The sequence below is a fragment of the Arvicanthis niloticus genome, chromosome 10 (assembly GCF_011762505.2).
Source record: "Arvicanthis niloticus isolate mArvNil1 chromosome 10, mArvNil1.pat.X, whole genome shotgun sequence".
In the NCBI taxonomy this organism is placed as follows: Eukaryota; Metazoa; Chordata; class Mammalia; order Rodentia; family Muridae; genus Arvicanthis; species Arvicanthis niloticus.
Window position 1 is genome coordinate 40,046,958 of NC_047667.1, and position 20,447 is coordinate 40,067,404.

The following is a 20,447-nucleotide window of genomic DNA, read 5'->3' on the forward strand; positions in this document are numbered from 1 at the left end:
AGGAAGTGAAGCTCAGTGTGCCCATGCCTTACACACTCAAGGTGCATTACAAATACACAGTCGTCATGGAGACTCAGCCTGGCCTCCCCTACAGTCAGCTCCGGAACATGGTGTCTAAGAAGCTGGAGCTCTTGCCAGAACATACTAAACTGAGGTAAATCCCATGAAGCTGGCATCTGGGGATGCAGCAGGGGTGGATGATAGGGTAGGGTGGGGTAGGGTGGGTCTTGTCTGATGCAGAGGACTGGCCATGGGATGTTTTCTGTGTTGATACTTTCTGCCTTGGTCCTTACCCATCATCCCTACCAGCTATCAGCGTCGGGACAGCACCGAGCTTCTGCTCCTGTCAGAAGAAAGTATGAAGGATGCTTGGAGCCAAGTGAAAAACTACTGCCTGACTCTTTGGTGTGAGCATACAGTGGTGAGTGGAGGGAGTTGGGCACTGAAGGCCATTTCCAACATCTCCCGCATGTCACACACTGGCTCAGTGATGGGGACAGTGGCTTACGGGCTCATCCAGTTATTGCAGGGAGAAGGCTTCAGATGAGTGGGGCCCAGAAGTGCATAGCAAGCCTCAAGCTGTCTCCACCAGATTGACTGGGTCAAGGATCATGGCCATCACTTGCAACAAGGACAGGCCTGAAGCTACAGCTAAGCGGAGCTCATAGCTGTTCTTCACCTTGGGTTCCTGTGAGGAACACTTGAGGATGAATGGAGACAGCAAGCATTTCTTTCACAAAGGAAGAAGTATTAGCCTCTCCCGCAGAGTCGGCATCTATTGAGAACTGATCATGGTTCGACCCTGAGCCAAGTGCATTCTGTGAAGGAATTCTTAAAGTTCCCAGTGCTCCTACACATGCTGGTATATTACATGGTGTAACTTAGGAAATAAGGGAAAGGTCACATGACCTGACCTAGCCACCAGAGCTGCTCAGGGGTGGAGAGCCTGGCTCTATCACCATGCTGTAGTGACAAGGCCAAGCTGTCTTACTAGCTGTGAAGTCTAGACAGGTCTCACTGGATTCATAGGAATCAGGAGAAAAGTTAGAGGCTAGAAGGGACAATGGCGGTGACAGTGGTGAGCGGACAGTTGAACTTTGTCCCTTAGTTTCCAGAGAGAAGTTCCCATTTCTCAATCTGTCCCCCTATGGTGATTCCATTTGCTTTCTGTCAGCCTATAAAGTGGATTTTGATCCCATTCCTTTTGACTGTTAAATGGTGTACGCTGTGTGGGTAACTTCAATTTCCTCTGTCGGGGAACATTTGTCTAGGGAGGATTCTACTCTAAATGTAAATGCTTTCACTCAAAATGTTCTGTGAATTATCCCTTCAGTGAGGCCAGTCTATCTGTATTCATCTCTATATACTGATCTCCCCCACCCCCAAACTCCCAGCATGCCTTTAGAACGCCATCCAGGCTCATCACTGCTGATGCTCTCTGCCACTGTTGCCCACAGAGGCTGTTCCGTTGTTCTCACCCACTGATTAGGAGAAGCAAAGCAAATTGCCATTTGCTGTGTGCACACCTAGCGTAGCAACATGTAGACACCAGCAGCCAGATTCCAGTACGTCCAGGTTCCCTGGACAGACTTGCTACAAGAGTAGGATTCAGTGGGCCAACTGTCATGATGCCATGGCCCCTCATTTCATTCTTTAGTTTCAACATCAGGTATGGAAACAGGTTCAGAGACGCTATACAGTTACACAGGAACCCACAGCTTGTAAATGGGAGCAGGTATGAAAACCTAGGATCCTAGGACTGGGCTATAGAGATGGCTCAGCAGTTAATCGACTGGTTGCTCTTCCAGAGGAACCAAATGGCACACAGGTGGTGCACAGACATATACGAAAACAAAACACATAAAATAGAAAACAAAACCCAAACTAGGTCAAGCCAAATCAAACCAGTGTAGACTTGGTGGGGCTATTTCCACCACATTGGACCACCTTAAAGAACAGCTAGGCATGGTACCACCCATCAGCAATCTCATAACTTAGAGGCTAAAACAAGAAATATGTCTTTCAGGCAACCCTGAGCTACCAAAGCAAGACTCCTGTCTCAAAATATTTTTAAAAGTCATCATTCTGAAGCTTTAGAGAGTTATCAGAACTACCTAGAGCTGGCTCGAAGGAATGCTATCTTAGTAGGTTTTAGATAGATCCTTAATGTTTGTGCTAGGGAAAAGGGGTGAATTCAATGCTAAGCTTAGTTAAGGACAGCAGAATTACCAGCAGGAAAAGCCATTTGCTGGCTGGCCTGATGACTTGAGCCTGGAGCCCACACAGGAGAAGAGAAGTGATTTGCCCAAGTTGTCCTCTCATCCCCTCAGCCCCCCAAAATATGATAAAAACTAGCTGAATTTATACCACAGATTGCTATTTACTTGTGGCTCAAATTATTTTCCAATCTGAAAATAACAATGCCTACTCTACCCTGGGACTGTTGTAAGGTTTATTATGTAAGGCAATTTAGGGCCACATAGGGTTCTGCACACATTTCGGTTTCATTTACCCATTCAGTATTCATCGAATGTGTTAGCACTGTGAGGAGGTACTGAGCATCTACTGCTTCCATTAGTGGTTTTCAATATTTGCTGGCTACGAATTAGCAAATTTAATAGGCCCCTTACCGTTTCAGGGTGATCAAGGTCTTGTAGATGAACCCAAGGAAAGGAAAAACTCTGATGCCAATAAGCAGACAACAGAGCCTCAGCCTAAGGAGGGGACCCAGGTGGTAGCAATCTTCAGTTATGAGGCTGCCCAGCCAGAAGACCTGGAGTTTATGGAAGGAGATATAATCCTGGTACTATCCCATGGTAAGTGCTACTCCAAAGCCACAGAACCAGACTCATGCATGTATCAGCAAAACCAACGTCAAGGGCAGACAAAGGAAAACAACTCTTAGCCAATAGTTTCAGCTGAATTCCTATCTTTCTAGGAATTCAAAGTGTATTACTTTATTTTTTATTTATTATTTTTATTACTGTCTGTTACTTTATTAGGCACAAAATGACAACATACTGACTGTTCCAGAATGTAACTGGCTGGAATTAGTCTGCCTCTGCTAGAAACCATCAAGTACTTTCCAGAGAAAAGGGGAGGCCAATTCTGCTGTAGAGGCAGACAATTGCCAGTGACTTACCTGATTAGGAACCTAGGGATTACACAGTGACATGGGCAGGAAGGGTAGCGTGGTGGTGCTAGCATCCATGTGAAAATCTGGCCACATTCACACCTCTAACTCCAGTGCTATGGGAGCAGAGACAGGCGGCTTGGTGGGACTTGCCTGACCTCAGTTCCAGATTTAGTGAGAGTCCATTTTAAAGGAACAACGGATAGAGTGGGACACTCAACTTTTTCTGACCCTTGTGTGTGCAGAAGCTTAGGCAACACAACACACACACATACACACACACACACACACACACTTCCTCACACAAAAGTGAAGCAGTAACTGAAGAAGTCTTCAGTGATTCTCATTATGAAGAATCATTATGCCTAAGCAGCCTTTGAAGGGTTAAGTTTCTTGGCCCATCTTGCAGAGTCTGGGTCAGATGCACTTCTCAGCAGTTCCCAGGGGACACTGGTCTAATTACTATCAGGAAGCACTGCTGTGATTCAGTTGAGCCATTCCTCTGTTCACGAATGCTGAGCATCAGTGATACATGGTAGCATACAGCCAATTAAAACAGTAAATCTAACAGACCAAGAGATCTGAAGCTTACCTGGATAGAGCATATAAAGAAGAAAAGTTTTCTGTCAAAGGACATTGGAAAATCAGTAAGGACTGGGCTTAAGAACGCAGCACCACTCTGTTTAACATCCAACTTTGGTGAGTGTGGTAGTGGTGTCAGGCAAAATAACAGAGATCGCACAAGAAAAACCTTTCGTAGACACTGTATCCTATGACTCATGGAAGTCTCTGGTTTAAGCTGGGAAGTGGGCCCTGTGTTGAACTCAAGATAACAATGGGAAACGGAATTCAGCATACATGGAGCTGGGAGTGAGTTCAACTGCTCCCAGTCACGGATGGTTTGTTTCATTTATAAAGTATTTCCTAAACTTCAATGTGCTTGTGACTTGCTGGGATTCTCTGCAGGTGGACATTGGCTAAGATATGTTCTTAAAACCCAGGCCAAGATGATGCTTCCAACCCATACTCATACATAAATAGGAAGGACGATGGTCATGGTTTACATTTCAGTCTCCAGAGAGAAGCTGGGGAAAACTAATGCCTAGTCACACTCCCACACTATCCAGCTTTGTTTTTATTTTTTAAGATAGGGTCTCATTATTATGTCTTTATATTTTTAAGACAGGGTCTCATTATGTCGCCCTGGCTGACCTGGAACTCAAGAAATCTCCCTGTTTCTATTTTCCAAGTGCTGTGATTAAAGGTGTATATCACTATGCCCTGCCCAATTACATAACTTCTGAAGGCAAGACGGTTCTAATACCCAAAGATAACTTCTGAGTGCCTGTGATCTGTCTAGATAATATAATGAACTTATATTTCAATTTGATGAATGATTAAACTCTCTGTATATCCCTGTCCTTAGTAAAAATGGAGACAATAGCTGTAACTGAGTTACTGTGAGGCCCAAGTGTGTATTTAGTCACAGTGCCTGTATTTTATTAAAAGTCTAAAATAAAGGGCTATTATAATGCTTATTTTTACAGACGTACTAAACCCATCACTGGTTCCAATTTTTAAGGTCTTGAATCTTATTAGGGCACTCACCAACATGCCCTTTCATGTTACCAAAATGAATTCCAGAAAAGCTCAGATAAAATTGTTTCTCAAAAAAAAAAATAAAATAAAATAAAAAAAATCTGATGCTGGGCAGTGGTGGTGCACACCTTTAATCCCAGCACTTGAGAGGCAGAAGCAGGCAGAGTTCTGAGTTCAAGGCCTGCCTGGTCTACAGAGTGAGTTCAGGACAGCCAGGGCTACACAGAAACCCTGTCTTGAAAAACCATACACACACACACACACACACACACACACAAAATCTGACTTGATTCATGTTCAGTCTTATTTATGGTAATTCACCCTACATTTTATTATGTATTTATCACATCTACAACAGAACACTGTTAAGGTGGTAAATGCTAATGTTCACTTTAACCTCAAATTACTTTCCAGTTATTTTGTTACCACAAACAGGAACAAGGGATGACTAACAAGGTCTGTGGACCACTCATGATGGTACAATCTTCCCTGTTTTTAGTAATCAGTGTCTATTTTGCTTTTTATCAGTGAATGAAGAATGGCTGGAAGGGGAGTGCAAAGGGAGAGTTGGCATTTTCCCTAAAGCATTTGTTGAAGGCTGTGCAGCCAAGAATTTGGAAGGCAGTCCTGGAGAAGCTTAGGATGCGTTACAATCTACCGGAGCTGAAGAAAAGGGTTGTTTGTTTGTTTTTTTTTTTTTTTTTTGCAAGACTTACCCATCTCTGCTGTGCGCTATACAGACACACCAGTTTGGAAATGTAGACTAACATTTCCCTATTAAAGTTGAACCTGTCACATGGTAATATGACAACTCAGATTACCTTACAGATGGAGATGGGGGGATGAATTTTCTGGAAGGAAATGAAGTGTTTTTTTTTTTTGGGGGTGGGGTGGGGTGGGTGGGTGCTGTGCTGGCTAAGTGAATGTACTTCAGATTTCCACCGGCGCTGCACACCAATGGGCACACCTTTCTGTTATGAAAATAGGACACCCAGTGTCCAAGCCCAACAGCTAAGTGGAAAAAAATATTCTTCCTTTATTAATAGCTTGGGTTCCAGAAGCTCAAAGGAAATTAATGTGTAATCCTGAAGGCATACACAGACAAGTCATTAAAAAAGGCAGACTGAATCAGGGCCTCATTAAGCACAACACCCAGTCCCATGGAAACTCTTAGACTGATAGCCCTTTATGCCTTCTCAGATGGACATTTATTATTTAGAGTTCAATAGTAAACATAAACCACTAACAATTGGATCGATGAAAGGCTGCATTCAGAGGCAGCTCTTCAGAGACATTCTGGGGCTTTACAAGTGTTATTCAAGACTAATGCGCACGACAGGACCCATGTCATTTTGGTGACACTTCAGGTTAACTGGGGACAAGGTTCCCTGAGCACTGGAGCCAGGGACCTCACTCTGTCCTGTCTTTCCTAGCAGCACATGTATGGCTTTGCTCTTTTTCAAATTTGTGTAAGTGCAAGTGAAAAGCAGATGGGATGTGACTGTTACATGGAATCAAAATCTAGATGAGAAGCTTGCAAGCCAGTGTGAGGCCCTGGTCTTCAGCACTGTTGAAATTGTCTTTGGAAACTCTGGACAAACAGGAAGAGAAACAACCACCCCAAGGATAACATTTGGCTTTTTAATTAGATTCAGTGAATTCTATAGGCCAGAAGACAACTATCTCTGAATTGCCTCCTGATGAGCTACAAAATGAACCGTTCTAGCCTTTACAGAAGTCCCTATGGCAGCCATTTTAAACCAGCATTTCTACAACAAGCCACTGGATGCTGAGCAAAACTCATCTTTAAGTCTGTCTACCCAGTTGTGACCGACCATCTTTGTTTCTTCCTGATGAGTGAGCAGTTGAAGTTCTAAGCTGTATTTTTACTTCTGTATCCTTTAAGGTAGAATAAATACTCTACACAGAGATCTGGTTGGAGAGAACACGGTTTAATTAAAGGCAAAGCTGATTTCAGCAGCTGCAGATCTTGCACAGACAGACAGGGAAAAAAAAAACAACCCCAAATCAAATCAAATTAAATCAAAACAAAACACGAAAGTTTATTACACAAAACCAGTTGATGAAGATTCTCCTCCCCTTCTTCGTTACCCCACAGTGAGGATGGCAAGGCGAAGAACCCCACCGAGAGTCATAAACATTCCAAACACCAAATTCTCATGCAGACTGGGGCTATGGATGGGAAGTGGGCACTACAGGGAGGGAGCTGGTAAACCTGTTGGCTGGTCTAAGGTGCAAGAATCAGTGACATTTCCAACATCGGAATGTTGCAGCTGTCTGAATGCAGAGCTTACATACACAAACTGGGTGAAGGTAGCAGGGAAGGGACAGGAAGAGGACAAAGATGGACACAGGGAGGGACTGGAGCAGCACAGACAGTTTCTTTTGCTATTGAGTGAAGGGTTTCACTTTCAGACCTTTCAAAAACAGAACAGAACAAAACCAAAAAAATAAAATAATACCACATCAAACTAAGAGCCTGGGGCTTCAAGCACTCTCTCTGAAGAGCCACAAGCAATGCCTTACCCCATCTATCTCACTGCGGGGACGCCCAGACCCCAGTGACACTTGGGGCTCCTGGATGTGCTTTGCTCTACAGCTGTCTTTCAGCTAAGCTCCACACTAATTCCCACACTTAGCCCTTGCCCTCTGGGAGAGTAGACAGCCATGTGTGGGGACACACACACACACACGCACACGCACACACCTCCCAGAAAATAATCCCTACCCTAGCACAGCAATTGGACATTTAGATTGTTTCCATAATTTCCCATTAAAATATTACTTTTCCAGGAAATGACTAACAGAAATGCTGTCCATCCTTCTGTTCCTACACAGAACATGTTCAGTCCTCTTTCCTGCTAATAAATATCAAATAGAGTTTATTCCTTTCTCTTGCCCTCTCCAAAGTGGCGTCTGTTGTATTTTCTTCTATGCACAGTGTGCACCTGTCCCTGTGGCCTTCAACTTCATCCTTGAGGTGAAGGCCAGGAGCCTTTGACTGGGCAGAACCTGGCTCCTCTGCAGCGATGCTCACACTACTGCTTCCTTCCTCTTCAGACCGGCTTTTGGGCCCCAAGTGCTGGCCCCATGCTGCTGTTTCTTGGCGAGATGTTGTACACAGTAGGGAAAAAAACAATGACTACAGTACAGCATATGGCTAAAGGGGTGGAGACTGGTGCAAGAGGCTGGGAAGCAGGATGGGGACACAAAAACCAACTCAACAAAAAGAACCACACTGAAAGCATCCACCTATTAAAATGGGTTCCAGGCCATGAATGGACTAGCCTGCTTTTCTGAGACTGCTTGCTACGCTACTGCAAAGTGTAGGAATCAACAACATTAATTTGAAATCGTACAGCAGCCATCTGCTGGTCTAGCCCAGCAGCACCACCCACACTGCATCCTCGATTGGGGCTCGAGCACCTACAGAGTGAAGGGCATTTCCTGCTGGAGTTTCCAGGCTGGAGGAAGGCCTCTACCAGAACCTTCTAAGAGGCCTTGTGCTCTCCCTTATGGAACACTCCCACTGGCTTAAGAGGTCAGTTCCCTGTCCTGTCACCACCGACCTCTCACAGGAGCAGCAAACGGGACTGTCTTTGCTCCACACTGACTAGAAATTCGCCTGTGTATGGAAGAATTCAGTGTGATATTTTGCTACTGAGAGTAATAATAAAAGATGTTTAAGAATAATTTCAACTACATTCTCAGTCAGCAAAGCACTCATAATGGATTCCTATTTTATTCCCCAAAGAGGAAAAAAGGACTGAGAAGTTCCTATTGGCTTCTCCCATCTGCCTTCCCTTCTCAGCTTCCACTTCCCACGTGATGGGGACATGCGCGGTGGAGAAGGTGAGAGGCGTGCTATCAGTAACCGAGTGGGACAAACAGCAGCTCCTCTCTCCCTCCGGAAAGCCCCGGGGGAACGAGAGTTCCTGATGGTTTTTTCTTTTTGTTGCACTGCGAACATTTCGTGCACACTCAGCGGGCTGGTGGAACACTTACACCCTCTCGACAGCAAGAAACAGACAAGAGGGCTGCCACCTGCAGGGACTGTGTGGGCCAGTCCTGCAAACCCAACATGCCATGGTTTATGGAGCCTTCATTCCCTGGGTCGCTACTGTGGCCTCAGTGTGGAGGGTTCATGGCACCTTGTCCCCGCTGCTGTTTCTGCTTCTGCTGCATTAACAATTGCTCGAGAGCGGAGGGTCCAGGATGCATCATGGAACTGGACCAGATAGACTGAAAAACAGCCCCAAAACTTGTCAGCAGAGGGCAAATGCTTTGGCTTTCTGAAAGGGATTTAAGTCTCAGGCACCCATAGAGACAAGTATATCCTTTAAATCCATCCTAAATGCCAATCAACTCAGCTCTACAAAAGTCACGAAATTCTCAAGGCTAGTTAGTTCTTAACTAAGATAATTTTACCACTGTGAACAGTGAAATTACAGTATTTAACCCCAAGCCAGGGTCATTCCTCCTACTTTGACCACTCTCGAGACAGGGTTTCTCTGTATAGCCCTGGCTATCCTGGAACTCACTCTGTAGACCAGGCTGTCCTCAAACTCAGAAATCCGCCTGCCTCTGCCTCCCAAGTGCTGGGATTAAAGGCGTGCGCCACCACCGCCCTTGACCACTCTTTAATTAGTAAGTCAAATAAGGCTAAACTCAAACTTATCAGAATTTAACATTAGGGTGAAATGAAACCCTCTAGCATTTCAGACACCCTGATAGCGTACTCAAGATGCCTCTCCACCCCGTGGATGAAAGCAGAGACACTGCTGCAGCAGGAGCCTTGTGATGCCCACTCACCTTTAGGCTCTCCATGAGGACAGCAGAGGAATCCTCCATGGAGGGGCCATGGCCTGTCCAGGTGCCACTTGGAGTGCTAGCCTGACGCCAACTGCTCTCAGATGACGACGCTGCTGAGAGATAATCAACGCCAAAACCACCCATGGCTGAGGGAGAACAACAGGCAAGAATACAAAATGTTTTCTAAGTGGCAAATATCAAACTTCAGCCAAAACCAGAGCAAGTCATTCCCCTTCACCTGGCAGATAAAGAAATGTGCATCTCACCTGGTTTATCAGTTTTCCACCTATCTGCAGGCCGCCTATCCCTGTTATCTGGAGTCCCAATGGGTCCAAAGTTAGAGAATGGAGCAGAATTATGGTTATGTGTTGGAGGAGAGCTGGGCAGGCTGCTTGGGTTAGAGGAGTGAGGAGACTGGCTGGCTGGTGTTGAATGATCTGTTGAACAATAGCAACGTAAGAACATAAACAGGGGTTTCTCACACCAAACCAAGAACTAACATTTTCTTCAGATGTGGTAGTCAAAATTTGAGTGAAAGCATTATAATAAGGTTTCAGAGAAAAGGCCAAATAAAGGCCATGAAACACCGTTCATGTTAAATCATTGTTGTATCTGACTGTATCTTAGATCCTAAGAATTATTATAAATTAAGACTTTATAAAACTGAAATAAAAGGGGGCTGGAGAGATGGCTTTGCAGTTAAGAGTACTGGATACTCTTCCATAGGACCTGGGCTTGATTCCCAGCACCCACATGGCAACTCAAAACCATCTATAACTTTAAATCCAGGGGATCCAACACCCTCTTTCTGGCCCCCACGGGCATTGCACACATGTGGCACACAGTCATACACATAAAGAATACCCAAAACATTTTTAAAACGAGAAGCAACATATAAAACCCCCTAACTATAGAATCTGACTAATGTTTAGTTAACATGGATGTATAGGAAAGGCAAATTTTATAATCTAAGGACTAAGCTGATACCTGAACTGGCAGGAAGGGATGGAGACCACGGGGTCCCTTCAAAGAGGGAGTACAGTGATGTTTCCTGGGAGGCGACGGAGGAGTTCAGTTCTGCCTTGGAGCTGGTTGTCAGGTTTTTCCCATACACTTCATTAAACATACTGCTGTTTGGATATCTTTCCTGAAAAGATTAAGTTAACAACCCAGAAAAAGAGATCTAAGAAAGTCATGTTCACGGATGCTCAGCAGACCTATAAAGTTCTTAGCAAGACAAACTCGCAATGACTTTAACTTCTTTCACTTTTGTTTTCTAGCCTTTCACTCTGTATTTTGCTCTATGTAAACTATCTTATCTAAAGGCCATAAAAAGCCAACCAGGCTCTAAAAAATCCAGTATTGATGAGAAATTAAAAGGCTCAAACTTGTATACAGGTTTCTAGTCTACCAGTAATCAGAGACAAATCAGTCTACAGTACAAACATAAAACGAAATCCTTAAGCTTGCTTACCTGGTTGACAGAGAACCCGGTAAGAGACAGGAAAGAGGACGAATGGGACATGAGCTCGGAAGGCTTCTCCAGTAAGGATTTCTTCAGTCCCAGGTAGAGGGAGGAAAAAAAAAAAAAAAGGTGATTTCTTCTATTTTCAAGTTAAAGAGGAATGCTTAAGCATGTGTCTGTGTCTCACGGTAGAGGACTTAGGAAAACTTAATAATAAGTTCACTCTGTCAATACCATGACACCAGCTAAGTGCCAGTTGTCACAGGTGAATCAGAACCTTCTTTTCTGGGTTTATCTGGTCCAGTGCAGAGATTCTGACAGAAACCAGGATTGTTTTTTGGATATGACCCTCAGGAATTCCCTTTATAAAAGATGAATTATCCTGGCAGGTTTTACTCTCTAAAATGTTAAAACATTATTGACCATAAAAAGCTTTTCAAATCCATTTTGATAGCTGGTTTTGTTTTCATGTTTTCTAAAGCAGCTGCCTTTGTGATATACTAAGTTGAGTTTCTATTTAATGGCCCTAAGAAAGTTATTGGGGGTGGAGTCAGGGGAGAGAAAGCTGGATCTAATGCTTGCTGTTAATAGACAGCAGTTTAGTAATTTGCTGAACATCCACCATATGTAAGGCATTTTCACACACATTACATTGTCAACTATGTTAAGTACAAGAAAGGCTATTTCTTTTTTTAACTGTTTTTTTTTTGTTGTTGTTTTTTTTTTTTTTTAAAGCAAACAAAAACCAAAGAAACATGAGAAAAGGTCCCATTTATTCCACCAGCACCAGTTCCAGGCAAATGAGCAGGAGTAAGTAGAGTTAAACGCCAAGGACGCGAAGGCACACCTGCAGTAGCAAGCCATCCCGCGGAGCTGCTGCAGCTCCTGTCTACCTCCCGCCCTCAGGGAAGCCTCTCCTGCCAACTTGCCCAGGCACACTCAAGTACTAGGAATGGCAGCTATTTCTTCTGACTCTACGATGAATGGATTATTGCCCTGTATTTATAGGAAAGAAAAACTCAAAAATCTTTTCAAGTTGTTTTAAGATGTGTGCGTGTGTGAGGGTGGGACATGGGGGTGGGGGAGGAGAGGCTTCATTATGTTTATATCCCAAACCCTTAGTTAAAATGATGTAAATACTACTGAGTATAAAGAATGATATTCTACAGCCTGGGTTCTAGAAGACTGTTTTCAAACAGGTATCAGTAACCAATTCTTTCATTTTATTCAATATTATACTGACTATATATATTCATAGCCACTCCTTTATCCCTTTTTCTAGACAGTTTCTCCATTTTTATCCATTTTGTTTTACAATTCCAACTCTGAATTTAGACCAGGGCTCTTTTATGCTTCAGTAAGCCAAACAATTCAATTAATCAATTCTAAAACTTAGAATGTATTTCCTTTAATATTTTATGTACATTTAAGAATTTAAAAAAACCTCTAAATCCTTAAATAATGCATTATACAACATCTGAAATTTGAGTCAAGGTGTACATACTGCCTAAAAAGGAAGTGAATTTGCCAGCATCACATAGAGTATGGGCAGACCAGTACAAGACATTTTCTGACTGACACATATCTAGGCGATGACTCTGTAATTTGAGGGAACTAGAGCTAGTACTAACTGGCTGTGCTCTACATTATCAGATTAGTTTTAGGCAATATGGAAATATACTTCATATTCCTATACAGAGGAAAGCCCCAGAAAGAAAAGCTCACCTATACAAGTATTATAAAAACCTCAGAAAAGAAGCTGTGGTTAGAGCAAGAAGCAGAATTATGTCAAATACATACAAAGAGGCTTCGTCCAGGAAGAGAGGCGAGAGGACCCAGCAGAGCTGGGTAAAGATCAGGAGGGTTAGAAAAGATCAGCTCTTCCTCTTCCTCCAAGGCAGCCAGACTCTTTAACAGGTCCGGAGGAAGCAGAGGGGAGCTCTTGGGGTCCTAGTGACAGAAAGGATCACTGTGAGATGCAATTAGGGACAAAAGCTTGTAAGAATAGTAGTGTGATTGGTTAGTCAGATAACATGACTAAAGGCAAGGGTAGAAACGTAATTGTGATGTAGCACACAGAGGAAAAGGCAAAAATACAAATGAAAGGTGGTGAGGCCAATAGTGAAGAAGACAGAGACACGAAGGAGTTAGACTACCAACAGAGCAGGACACAGCCGTTAGTGCAGCTAGTGAGTAATTGACAGAGACAGCAGCGCTTCCAGGGCTATACACCTACTTCTCGTGAGGAGAGAGAAAGAAGGCAACTGACTCTGACTCAACCCAACTAAGGAGCTCTTCTCAGAATTCTCTATCACAATGCCATTAGGTAATTTTTCTGCCAGACCAGTACAGTTCAGTAGTACAGTTCAGCTACAAAACTCTACTCCAAACTAAGCAAATGGTTTTGAAGAGGCCAAGTCCTATATCATGAGTAGTCCTTATAATGTTTACTTCTCATAAATATGTATCAACTTAAAAAGCTGTGTGTATCTGAGATAGTCTCAAGTTATGCAACCCCAGACCGATCTCCACAGAACCTGGTGATGGAAACACACACATACCTCAAATGGCATCCTGGGCACAGGATCCTGTTCTGGACGGAAGACTCCAGGTGACCGTTTGCTCCTGCGGTCCATATTTGGTTGCTGAGCCATTACTGCTCTGTTATCAGCCATGCTGTAGGAAGAGTCCCAGTAGAACTCTGGGACCTTGACTTCTGAGGGATTATGGTTATATGGCTCCATGGGGAAAGGCTTCATCTTTTTCTCTAGAGGCTGCTGCTGTATTACAGGAGGTTGCAATGACGGCTCAAACAGTTTTATAGGGTCTTGGGTCTGAAGGTAGTAGGGCTGTTTCACAGGCATAATTTTCCCTAGTGGGCTTTGAACCTGAGGGGGATTCCACAGCTGTTTGGAGGCATCTGCCTGTTGGTACTAAAAAAGAAGTGCCTGTCAACAAGATGAAGATAAACTGCAATCTCAGGGATAGTTAACATTCTAGGCAAAAACGTTGCTTCCTTACTTCTTCAGAGATTTTGAGAAGACAAAGACTTTGAACTACCAACTTTTTTCAATTATATAATTTAAGAAGTTTAATGAATGTGCACATGAGACAGAATGTGTTCCCCCTTCTGTTTCATGTGCCATAAGAACATGATATAAATCACATTCATCGTAACACCTTAAGATTTTAATTCTACTTCTATTCTAAGGTCTATGTTAAGGGAAGAACTCTTATGGTGCAGGGGTGAGAAGGATGATAAAGCTGGTATAGCAACTGAGTTCTGTCCCCAGAACCCATGCAAAAGTGCTGGTCATGATGGCACATGCTTATAAACTCAGTGGAGACAGGAGGATCTAGGGCCAAGTAGCCTAGCCTAACTGGTGAGCTACAGCCAGTGAGACCCTGTCTGAAAGGAGATGGAGGCATTTGTAAGGATGATGCTATACTTGTCTTCCAGCTTTCACATTAAAGCACAAAACACACATACACTTACCCACACACCTATACATGTACACACCCACATTAAGAAAGTAAGATTTACAGAAAATCTTTAATAGAGCTAGCAATTAAGCAGCATGGGAAAAGGATCTACAAAGGATCTACCTTATCACCCTTTGCAAATAAAGCAACAGGGCAAACATTTAACCTTCCCAACAATACAAACTTAAGTAGTATTTATTGAATGTTCAAACATGGAATTATCTCAGCATTTCTTGCCATTTTAGTTGACAGTACACATTGTTGCCTACCTGCTGGAATCCAGAGTGGTGAGGCGGGCTTTTCCCCAAAGCTGGTATGACTTTTGTAGGGGATTGTTGTTGCTGAGCTAGAGCTTGAACCTGCAATTGGCTTGTAGACTGTGCTGTTGGCTGAGCTGGTAAAGATGTAAGGGGTGGCTGGGAAGGTGGCTGTGACTGTTGAGGTCCCTGGTTCATTGGCCCTGGTCCAGAGGGCCGTTGCTGGCTGTAAGGAATGTGGGACTGTTTCCCAGCTTGCACCTGGTTTCCTGCTGGAGAGTGAGCTGTAGACTGAAGAAAGGTTCCTGGGACAGAAACACCAGCTGGGAAGGTGTAACCTGAGCCCATAGAAAATGCCACAGGAGGGGGAATAACATATGTCGGGGGCGGGAACCCTTCAAAACAGAAGAACATAGCTTTAGTTCTAAAGAAACTTGACAAAAGAAAGCTGTAAAATTTGAGAAGAGGATGTTTCTTACATATTATAAAAGCAGCAATGCAGGTCTTTAACATGACATTAAGAAATACAGACTATTGGTTTCTTTTCCTCTAACATAAAGGAATCACTCTCCTAAAGATACTTTCATGTTTTAATGACAGCATGGAGGAATATTCATAGTAACTGACCAGCACAAATGTGTTAACTATATAGAAATGACTCAACCACAGTCCCATAACCATTTGGGAAGCTGGACTTCTTTTCCCTTTATAGTTCAGCTTAGTAACACTGCCCTAAGAATACAAACTATCCAGTGACTGAACAGAAAGTCCCACACTAAAGGAATCAAGCAGAAGAATGTGTATTTACCTGGTCTGCTGGGAAGAGGAGGGAAGGCTCCAGGGTGATGGATGGGGATGAACTGAGAATTATTCGTTTGACTTGGAGTTTGAGTGACAGGAGTTTTCCTGGCTTCAGACACTGGAGTCTTTCTTAGCTCTGTCTGGGATTTTACCTACAATCAACAGAACCAAAACTAACCATAAAAACCTGGTACTCATGTATTAGAAAAAAGCACTTCCTTACAGAGAAACCCTGTCTCGAAAAACCAAAAAAAAGCACTTCCTCTAAGAAAAATATGTAAAACCTTACTATATCCATCTAAGTTAATATAAGAAAATTAAAATAAACTACTAGTAAAAGAAAGACTTTCATTTACTAACACAATTATTTTGCTTTCTTATAAGCACAGAAAAATAAGGAAAAGGAATGTAGAAATCATTTGTTGTACAAGTGAGATATCTCATACCCACAGGCTAAAAGACTCGCCAACTCAGCTAGGGCTCTTCATGCTGAATTCTGATTTAATGAAAACTTATCTCACAGGTGACATACCATGGCTCCTGGTTTAATTTTAACTAGGTAGCACTTCTTAAGGCTCTTTAAACAAATGTAAGAATACTTTCAGCAGCAACAATCAGGCCCAAAGTTCTAAATATCAAGTTAACAAGGAGGTCCCACGGGCAGTCCTCAAGGCTGAGCAAAAGGCAAGAAAATAGGTACAGAAAAAGAGCATGATAATCATGTCTGCAAACTGTTGTTCTGTATTGTTGAGACAAGGTTCTGCTATGTAGTCTTGGCTAGTTTAGAAACTGCTATGTAGCCTAGGCAGGCCTCAAATGTGTTGCAATCCTCCTGCCTGTCTTCTAAATGCTGGAATTACAGGAATGTACTGTCACACCTGTATGTCAGATTTACTTTTGTTATCTACCAGTAGATCTGAGAAGGACTGAGGACAGAAAAGGAGATTTTTACTATCAGTGTGGGCCTTCCTGGGAGGCCATGACAGAGGACAGACAGAAGGTGCTAGACTTAGTCCTCAAACATGGGTCTAGTTATTTGGTGGGGTTTTGTTTTTTTGTTTTCTTTGCCTTTTCTTCTCTTCAGGCCATTTCCTATTTGTGTGTAGTTTAGAGGATGGCTCAGTTAGTAAAATGCCTGTACACATGAGGAGAATGAGAATTCAATCTCCAAACCCAGCAAAGATACCAGCTGCAATACTTATAGTCCCAGTGCTGGTGAGGAGCCAGGAAGAAGGCCCGATGGCTGGCCAGTCTAGCTTAACTGCTGAGCTCGACGCCAGTGAGAGGCCCTGTCTCAGAGGAAGCAGATGGTCTTCCTGAGGATGACACCTAAGGTTGTCCTTTCACCTTCATATAAGTACACGAGTGTACCAGCAAAACACGCATCAAATTAAAGAAGAGGGGAACCACATTCTGTTGCCACCCCTGCCCCTATTCCATCAAGCAAGGCATTTTTGCTGATAAGCAGCCTACTGCAATGGAGGCCCACAAGGCACACATGTACGCTTGCCACAGTGAGCTAACTAATCACACAGCTCCTTACAGTCATCAGAACATTAATAGCATTAATAAAAATCAAGATCCTTTGTATTATATGAAATTAACAGTATCCCTTTTGGGAAGGTATAAAAAGGGTTACAGTAGCTGGGAAGTGCTTTTCTCAAACAAGATTTAAGGTCTTGCTTTACCAATTTTTGAACCAGGATTCTACTGTTCAATACCGCTGGCTCAAACAGGTATTATGTCAAGAAAAGGAGCTTCATTTTTCTCAAAAAAAAAAAAAAAAAAAAAAAGTTTTACTTTGTACGGTGAACCTTGTTTGTTTTTGAGATAGGGTCATTATGTAGCCTAGAACTTAGTATGTAAAACCAGGCTGGTCTCTTACTTCAAAGACCCACATGCCTCTGCCTCTTGAGTGCTGGGTTTAAAGGTGTATATTATTACCACACCCAGCCTGCAATAACTCGAGGGGGGGGACGGGGGACAGAAAGCTTCGATACACTTTTAATTCTACTAGATGCTATGAAAACCCAAAACTCTTCTGTAATATTAATCAGTAATTATACTTTCCAAAGAAAAATACAACCCCATGCGGAACACTTAGTTAAAGAGAACGTCACTGACACAGGAACTCCTTCAAATTGATAAAGTCACCATCTACCATGGCTTTGTCTACACATACTTTCCTATAGGTAAAAGAATGCACTGAAACTTCAGAATGGCTGGCTAATGTACTGGTCTTTATGAACAAAACGAGAAACCTTGCCGTTGGTGTGAGCCTTCCTCTCCCTGCTTTATAGTTCAAATACAGCTTACCTGCACTGCCACACTCTGCTTTCCTGTTTCCTGCAACTTTCCTAAGGTGCATCTCTTGGTCTCAGCTCTCCTCTTGCTGCTGTCCTTCTGTCCGTCATCCTGAGTTACAGTTACTCCTTTGCTACAGTCCCTTCTCACCTCTTTGGGAGGAAAGCTTCTTCCTTGGTCTCTGTTCACTTCTCGTGGCTTAATGTTCTCTTTGAAGGTGACCACTGGTTTCTCCCCTGAGTCACAGCTGTTGCTTGGATTTCGGCCTGTAGACAGCACTGATTTCAGTCCTGGGCTCCCATCTGTAGCTAGTGACTCTATCACAGATGTTTCTTGTAGGATGAGGTTCTCTTTGGCTTCACTGGGGTCTTCTAGTATTAATTCTGGGATTTCTGTGATAAATAACAATTTCCCTACCTCATTTTCACACTGAATCAGCCTAAAAAAGCAAGAATAAGTTCATATATAAAAAACATAAACTACAAAAACCAGTAACTCAATTGTGTGACTTGTGTGTAGCTTCAATGATTATTTTTAGACAAAAAAAAGGGAAAGAATAACGTAATAGATTCACTTAGCATGAACAGTATTACTCAGTAACTGAGACTCTTGTGTTATTTCACATCACCACATCACATTCACTCTCCCGTCTTTCCTCTTCTAATAACTGTGGTCACACTTACTGAGCATGATTTAAGACACTAGTCTGTCCTTGACATAGCCTATAAGGGAGCTATATATATTTATCTTATAGATAAAAGTGAAGCCCAGAAATGGTATAAGTTTGTTTAAACATGCAAGCATTCAAGTGCACAGAGCATGGCAGGAGTTTAAATACAAACACTAAGAAATAACAGTAGGTGACTGACTCTGAACAGGATACGTCCCATCAGAAAGATGGCAGGTTCGCAGAAAAGATCCAAGCTAGAAACGACACGAACCTAACCGACTCCAAAACTTGTGTTCTTCTCACTACACCAGCAACTTCATCTGCTTTGTCTTTAACTAGTGCTAGAAGTATGGTCTTGCCCTGTCCTGACTGAAACTGACCTGCACATCCTTGCCACACAAATCACTCACTGGACACAACAATGTCCAATGCAATTCAAATAATACAGATGTTTACAAACTGGAGCAGCTCATGATAATTAAGAAAGGCAAGATTAATTCTTCTTATCATAAATAAGAAAAGAGAGACTAAATACATTTATGATCACTTGGCTCCTAACAAGATATGCCACCAATGCTTTCTTAGTTCATCATAGTTTTATCCCAAAGTCTAAAACATACACGAGGTACACATGTGTGTGACAATAAAGGGATCAGAAAGGAGTGCAAAAGTAGGCCATGGGCGTACCGTGGCTGGTTATCAGCAATCCATTTCCCTATGGAAATCAAACGTTGCTGCCGTATTCGTCGTTGCTGACCCTCTTTGTCTCCTGTGATACCCTGATGGCCTTTGGAAAAATCCAAGTTCCTAAAAATAACACAGCACATTATAGCAGATTAAATACTGGAAAAAATTTCCAGGAAAGCAAATGTAAACACATCAAGATGTTTCCCACACAGATTATAGACTACATGTGATCAACTGTATTTTCTTGAATTTATATTTCCAAATACAAGAAACAAAGCAGGAAATAAAATCAAGGTTCATTATATTAATATAATATTTTTACTTTCTAGGTAATAAATCAAATAATCCATAGGTTTTGTTATTAAAGATTCTGCTTGTTTGGGGTCCTAAGATTGAACCCATATCTTTGTCCATGCCAGGAAAAAGCTCTATTATTGTATGAAACCCCAAATACCCATTTTCTAAATACTTTGACTAATTAAAAATATAATCATTATACGCAGGCAGTGGTGATGCATGCCTTTCATACCAGCAATTGGGAGGCAGAGGCAGGTGGGTATCTGTGAATTTGAGATCAGTTTCAGTCTGGTCTACTAAGTTAGTTCTAGGACAGCCAAGGCTATAAAAATAAACTCTGTCTCAAACAACATAGTGCTAAGGGTCTCTGGTGCACATTTCTTAATTTGTTATTTTTTTATGTGCATGAAGTGTTTTACTATATGTGTGTATATGCACCATATGTATGGCTGAAACCCATGAGGCCAGAATAAGGCATTGGATTCCCTTGAACTAGAGTTTCAAGTGCTTTTGAGTTGCCATGTGGGTACTAGGAATCAAACCTAGGCCCTTTGCAAAAGCAAAAAAGTGTTAGCTAACCATCTCTCTAGCTTCTGAGGTACCTATTACAAAAACTATCACTGTACTTTTTGTTCTCTAAATCAGAAGTGTACAACTGTTATATAGTATATGGACAGAGAATAAACCAAATTTGCAAAGGGGTTCCTGAGATCTCCTGTCATTAATTTTAAAAGAAAAAGAGAGTCAGGGGTGATGGTGTATGCCTGTAATTCTGGCATTTCAGAGTTGGAGGCAGGGCAGCAGGTTTCAGGACACCCTGGGCTTTTCATAATGAAATCATGCATATCTCTAATCCAAAATGTCATTGAACAAGTTAGGCTTAGGAACATAAAGATAAGTGAAAAACAGTTCCCATCT

The 20,447-nt window shown here is 42.5% G+C and overlaps 2 protein-coding genes across 8 annotated transcripts in view; one reads left to right on the forward strand and one right to left on the reverse strand.

Annotated features, from left to right (window-relative positions):
• The window catches only part of Ncf2 (neutrophil cytosolic factor 2), a 31,731-nt gene extending 26,196 nt beyond the window's left edge, over positions 1–5,535 (forward strand). The window contains exons 12-15 of the mRNA XM_034513292.2: positions 3–154; positions 310–421; positions 2,639–2,816; positions 5,261–5,535. Of these exons, the coding sequence (XP_034369183.1) occupies positions 3–154; positions 310–421; positions 2,639–2,816; positions 5,261–5,373 (555 nt within the window). The 3' untranslated portion in view covers positions 5,374–5,535. The remainder of the gene's footprint in view (positions 1–2; positions 155–309; positions 422–2,638; positions 2,817–5,260) is intronic.
• Positions 5,536–6,663: 1,128 nt separating this feature from the next.
• The window catches only part of Smg7 (SMG7 nonsense mediated mRNA decay factor), a 63,535-nt gene continuing 49,751 nt past the window's right edge, over positions 6,664–20,447 (reverse strand). For 2 of the 7 annotated variants that reach the window (XM_076941343.1, XM_076941340.1), the window contains 11 exons: positions 19,233–19,352; positions 17,888–18,314; positions 15,579–15,723; positions 14,783–15,165; positions 13,592–13,963; positions 12,831–12,980; positions 11,040–11,120; positions 10,553–10,712; positions 9,832–10,002; positions 9,566–9,711; positions 6,664–8,995 (listed from right to left, as the gene is read on the reverse strand). In XM_076941343.1, coding sequence (XP_076797458.1) covers positions 8,882–8,995; positions 9,566–9,711; positions 9,832–10,002; positions 10,553–10,712; positions 11,040–11,120; positions 12,831–12,980; positions 13,592–13,963; positions 14,783–15,165; positions 15,579–15,723; positions 17,888–18,314; positions 19,233–19,352 — 2,269 coding nt within the window. In that variant the 3' untranslated portion in view covers positions 6,664–8,881. The remainder of the gene's footprint in view (positions 8,996–9,565; positions 9,712–9,831; positions 10,003–10,552; positions 10,713–11,039; positions 11,121–12,830; positions 12,981–13,591; positions 13,964–14,782; positions 15,166–15,578; positions 15,724–17,887; positions 18,315–19,232; positions 19,353–20,447) is intronic. The other 5 variants (XM_034512896.1, XM_076941342.1, XM_034512897.1 and 2 more) reach the window with 4 other exon arrangements.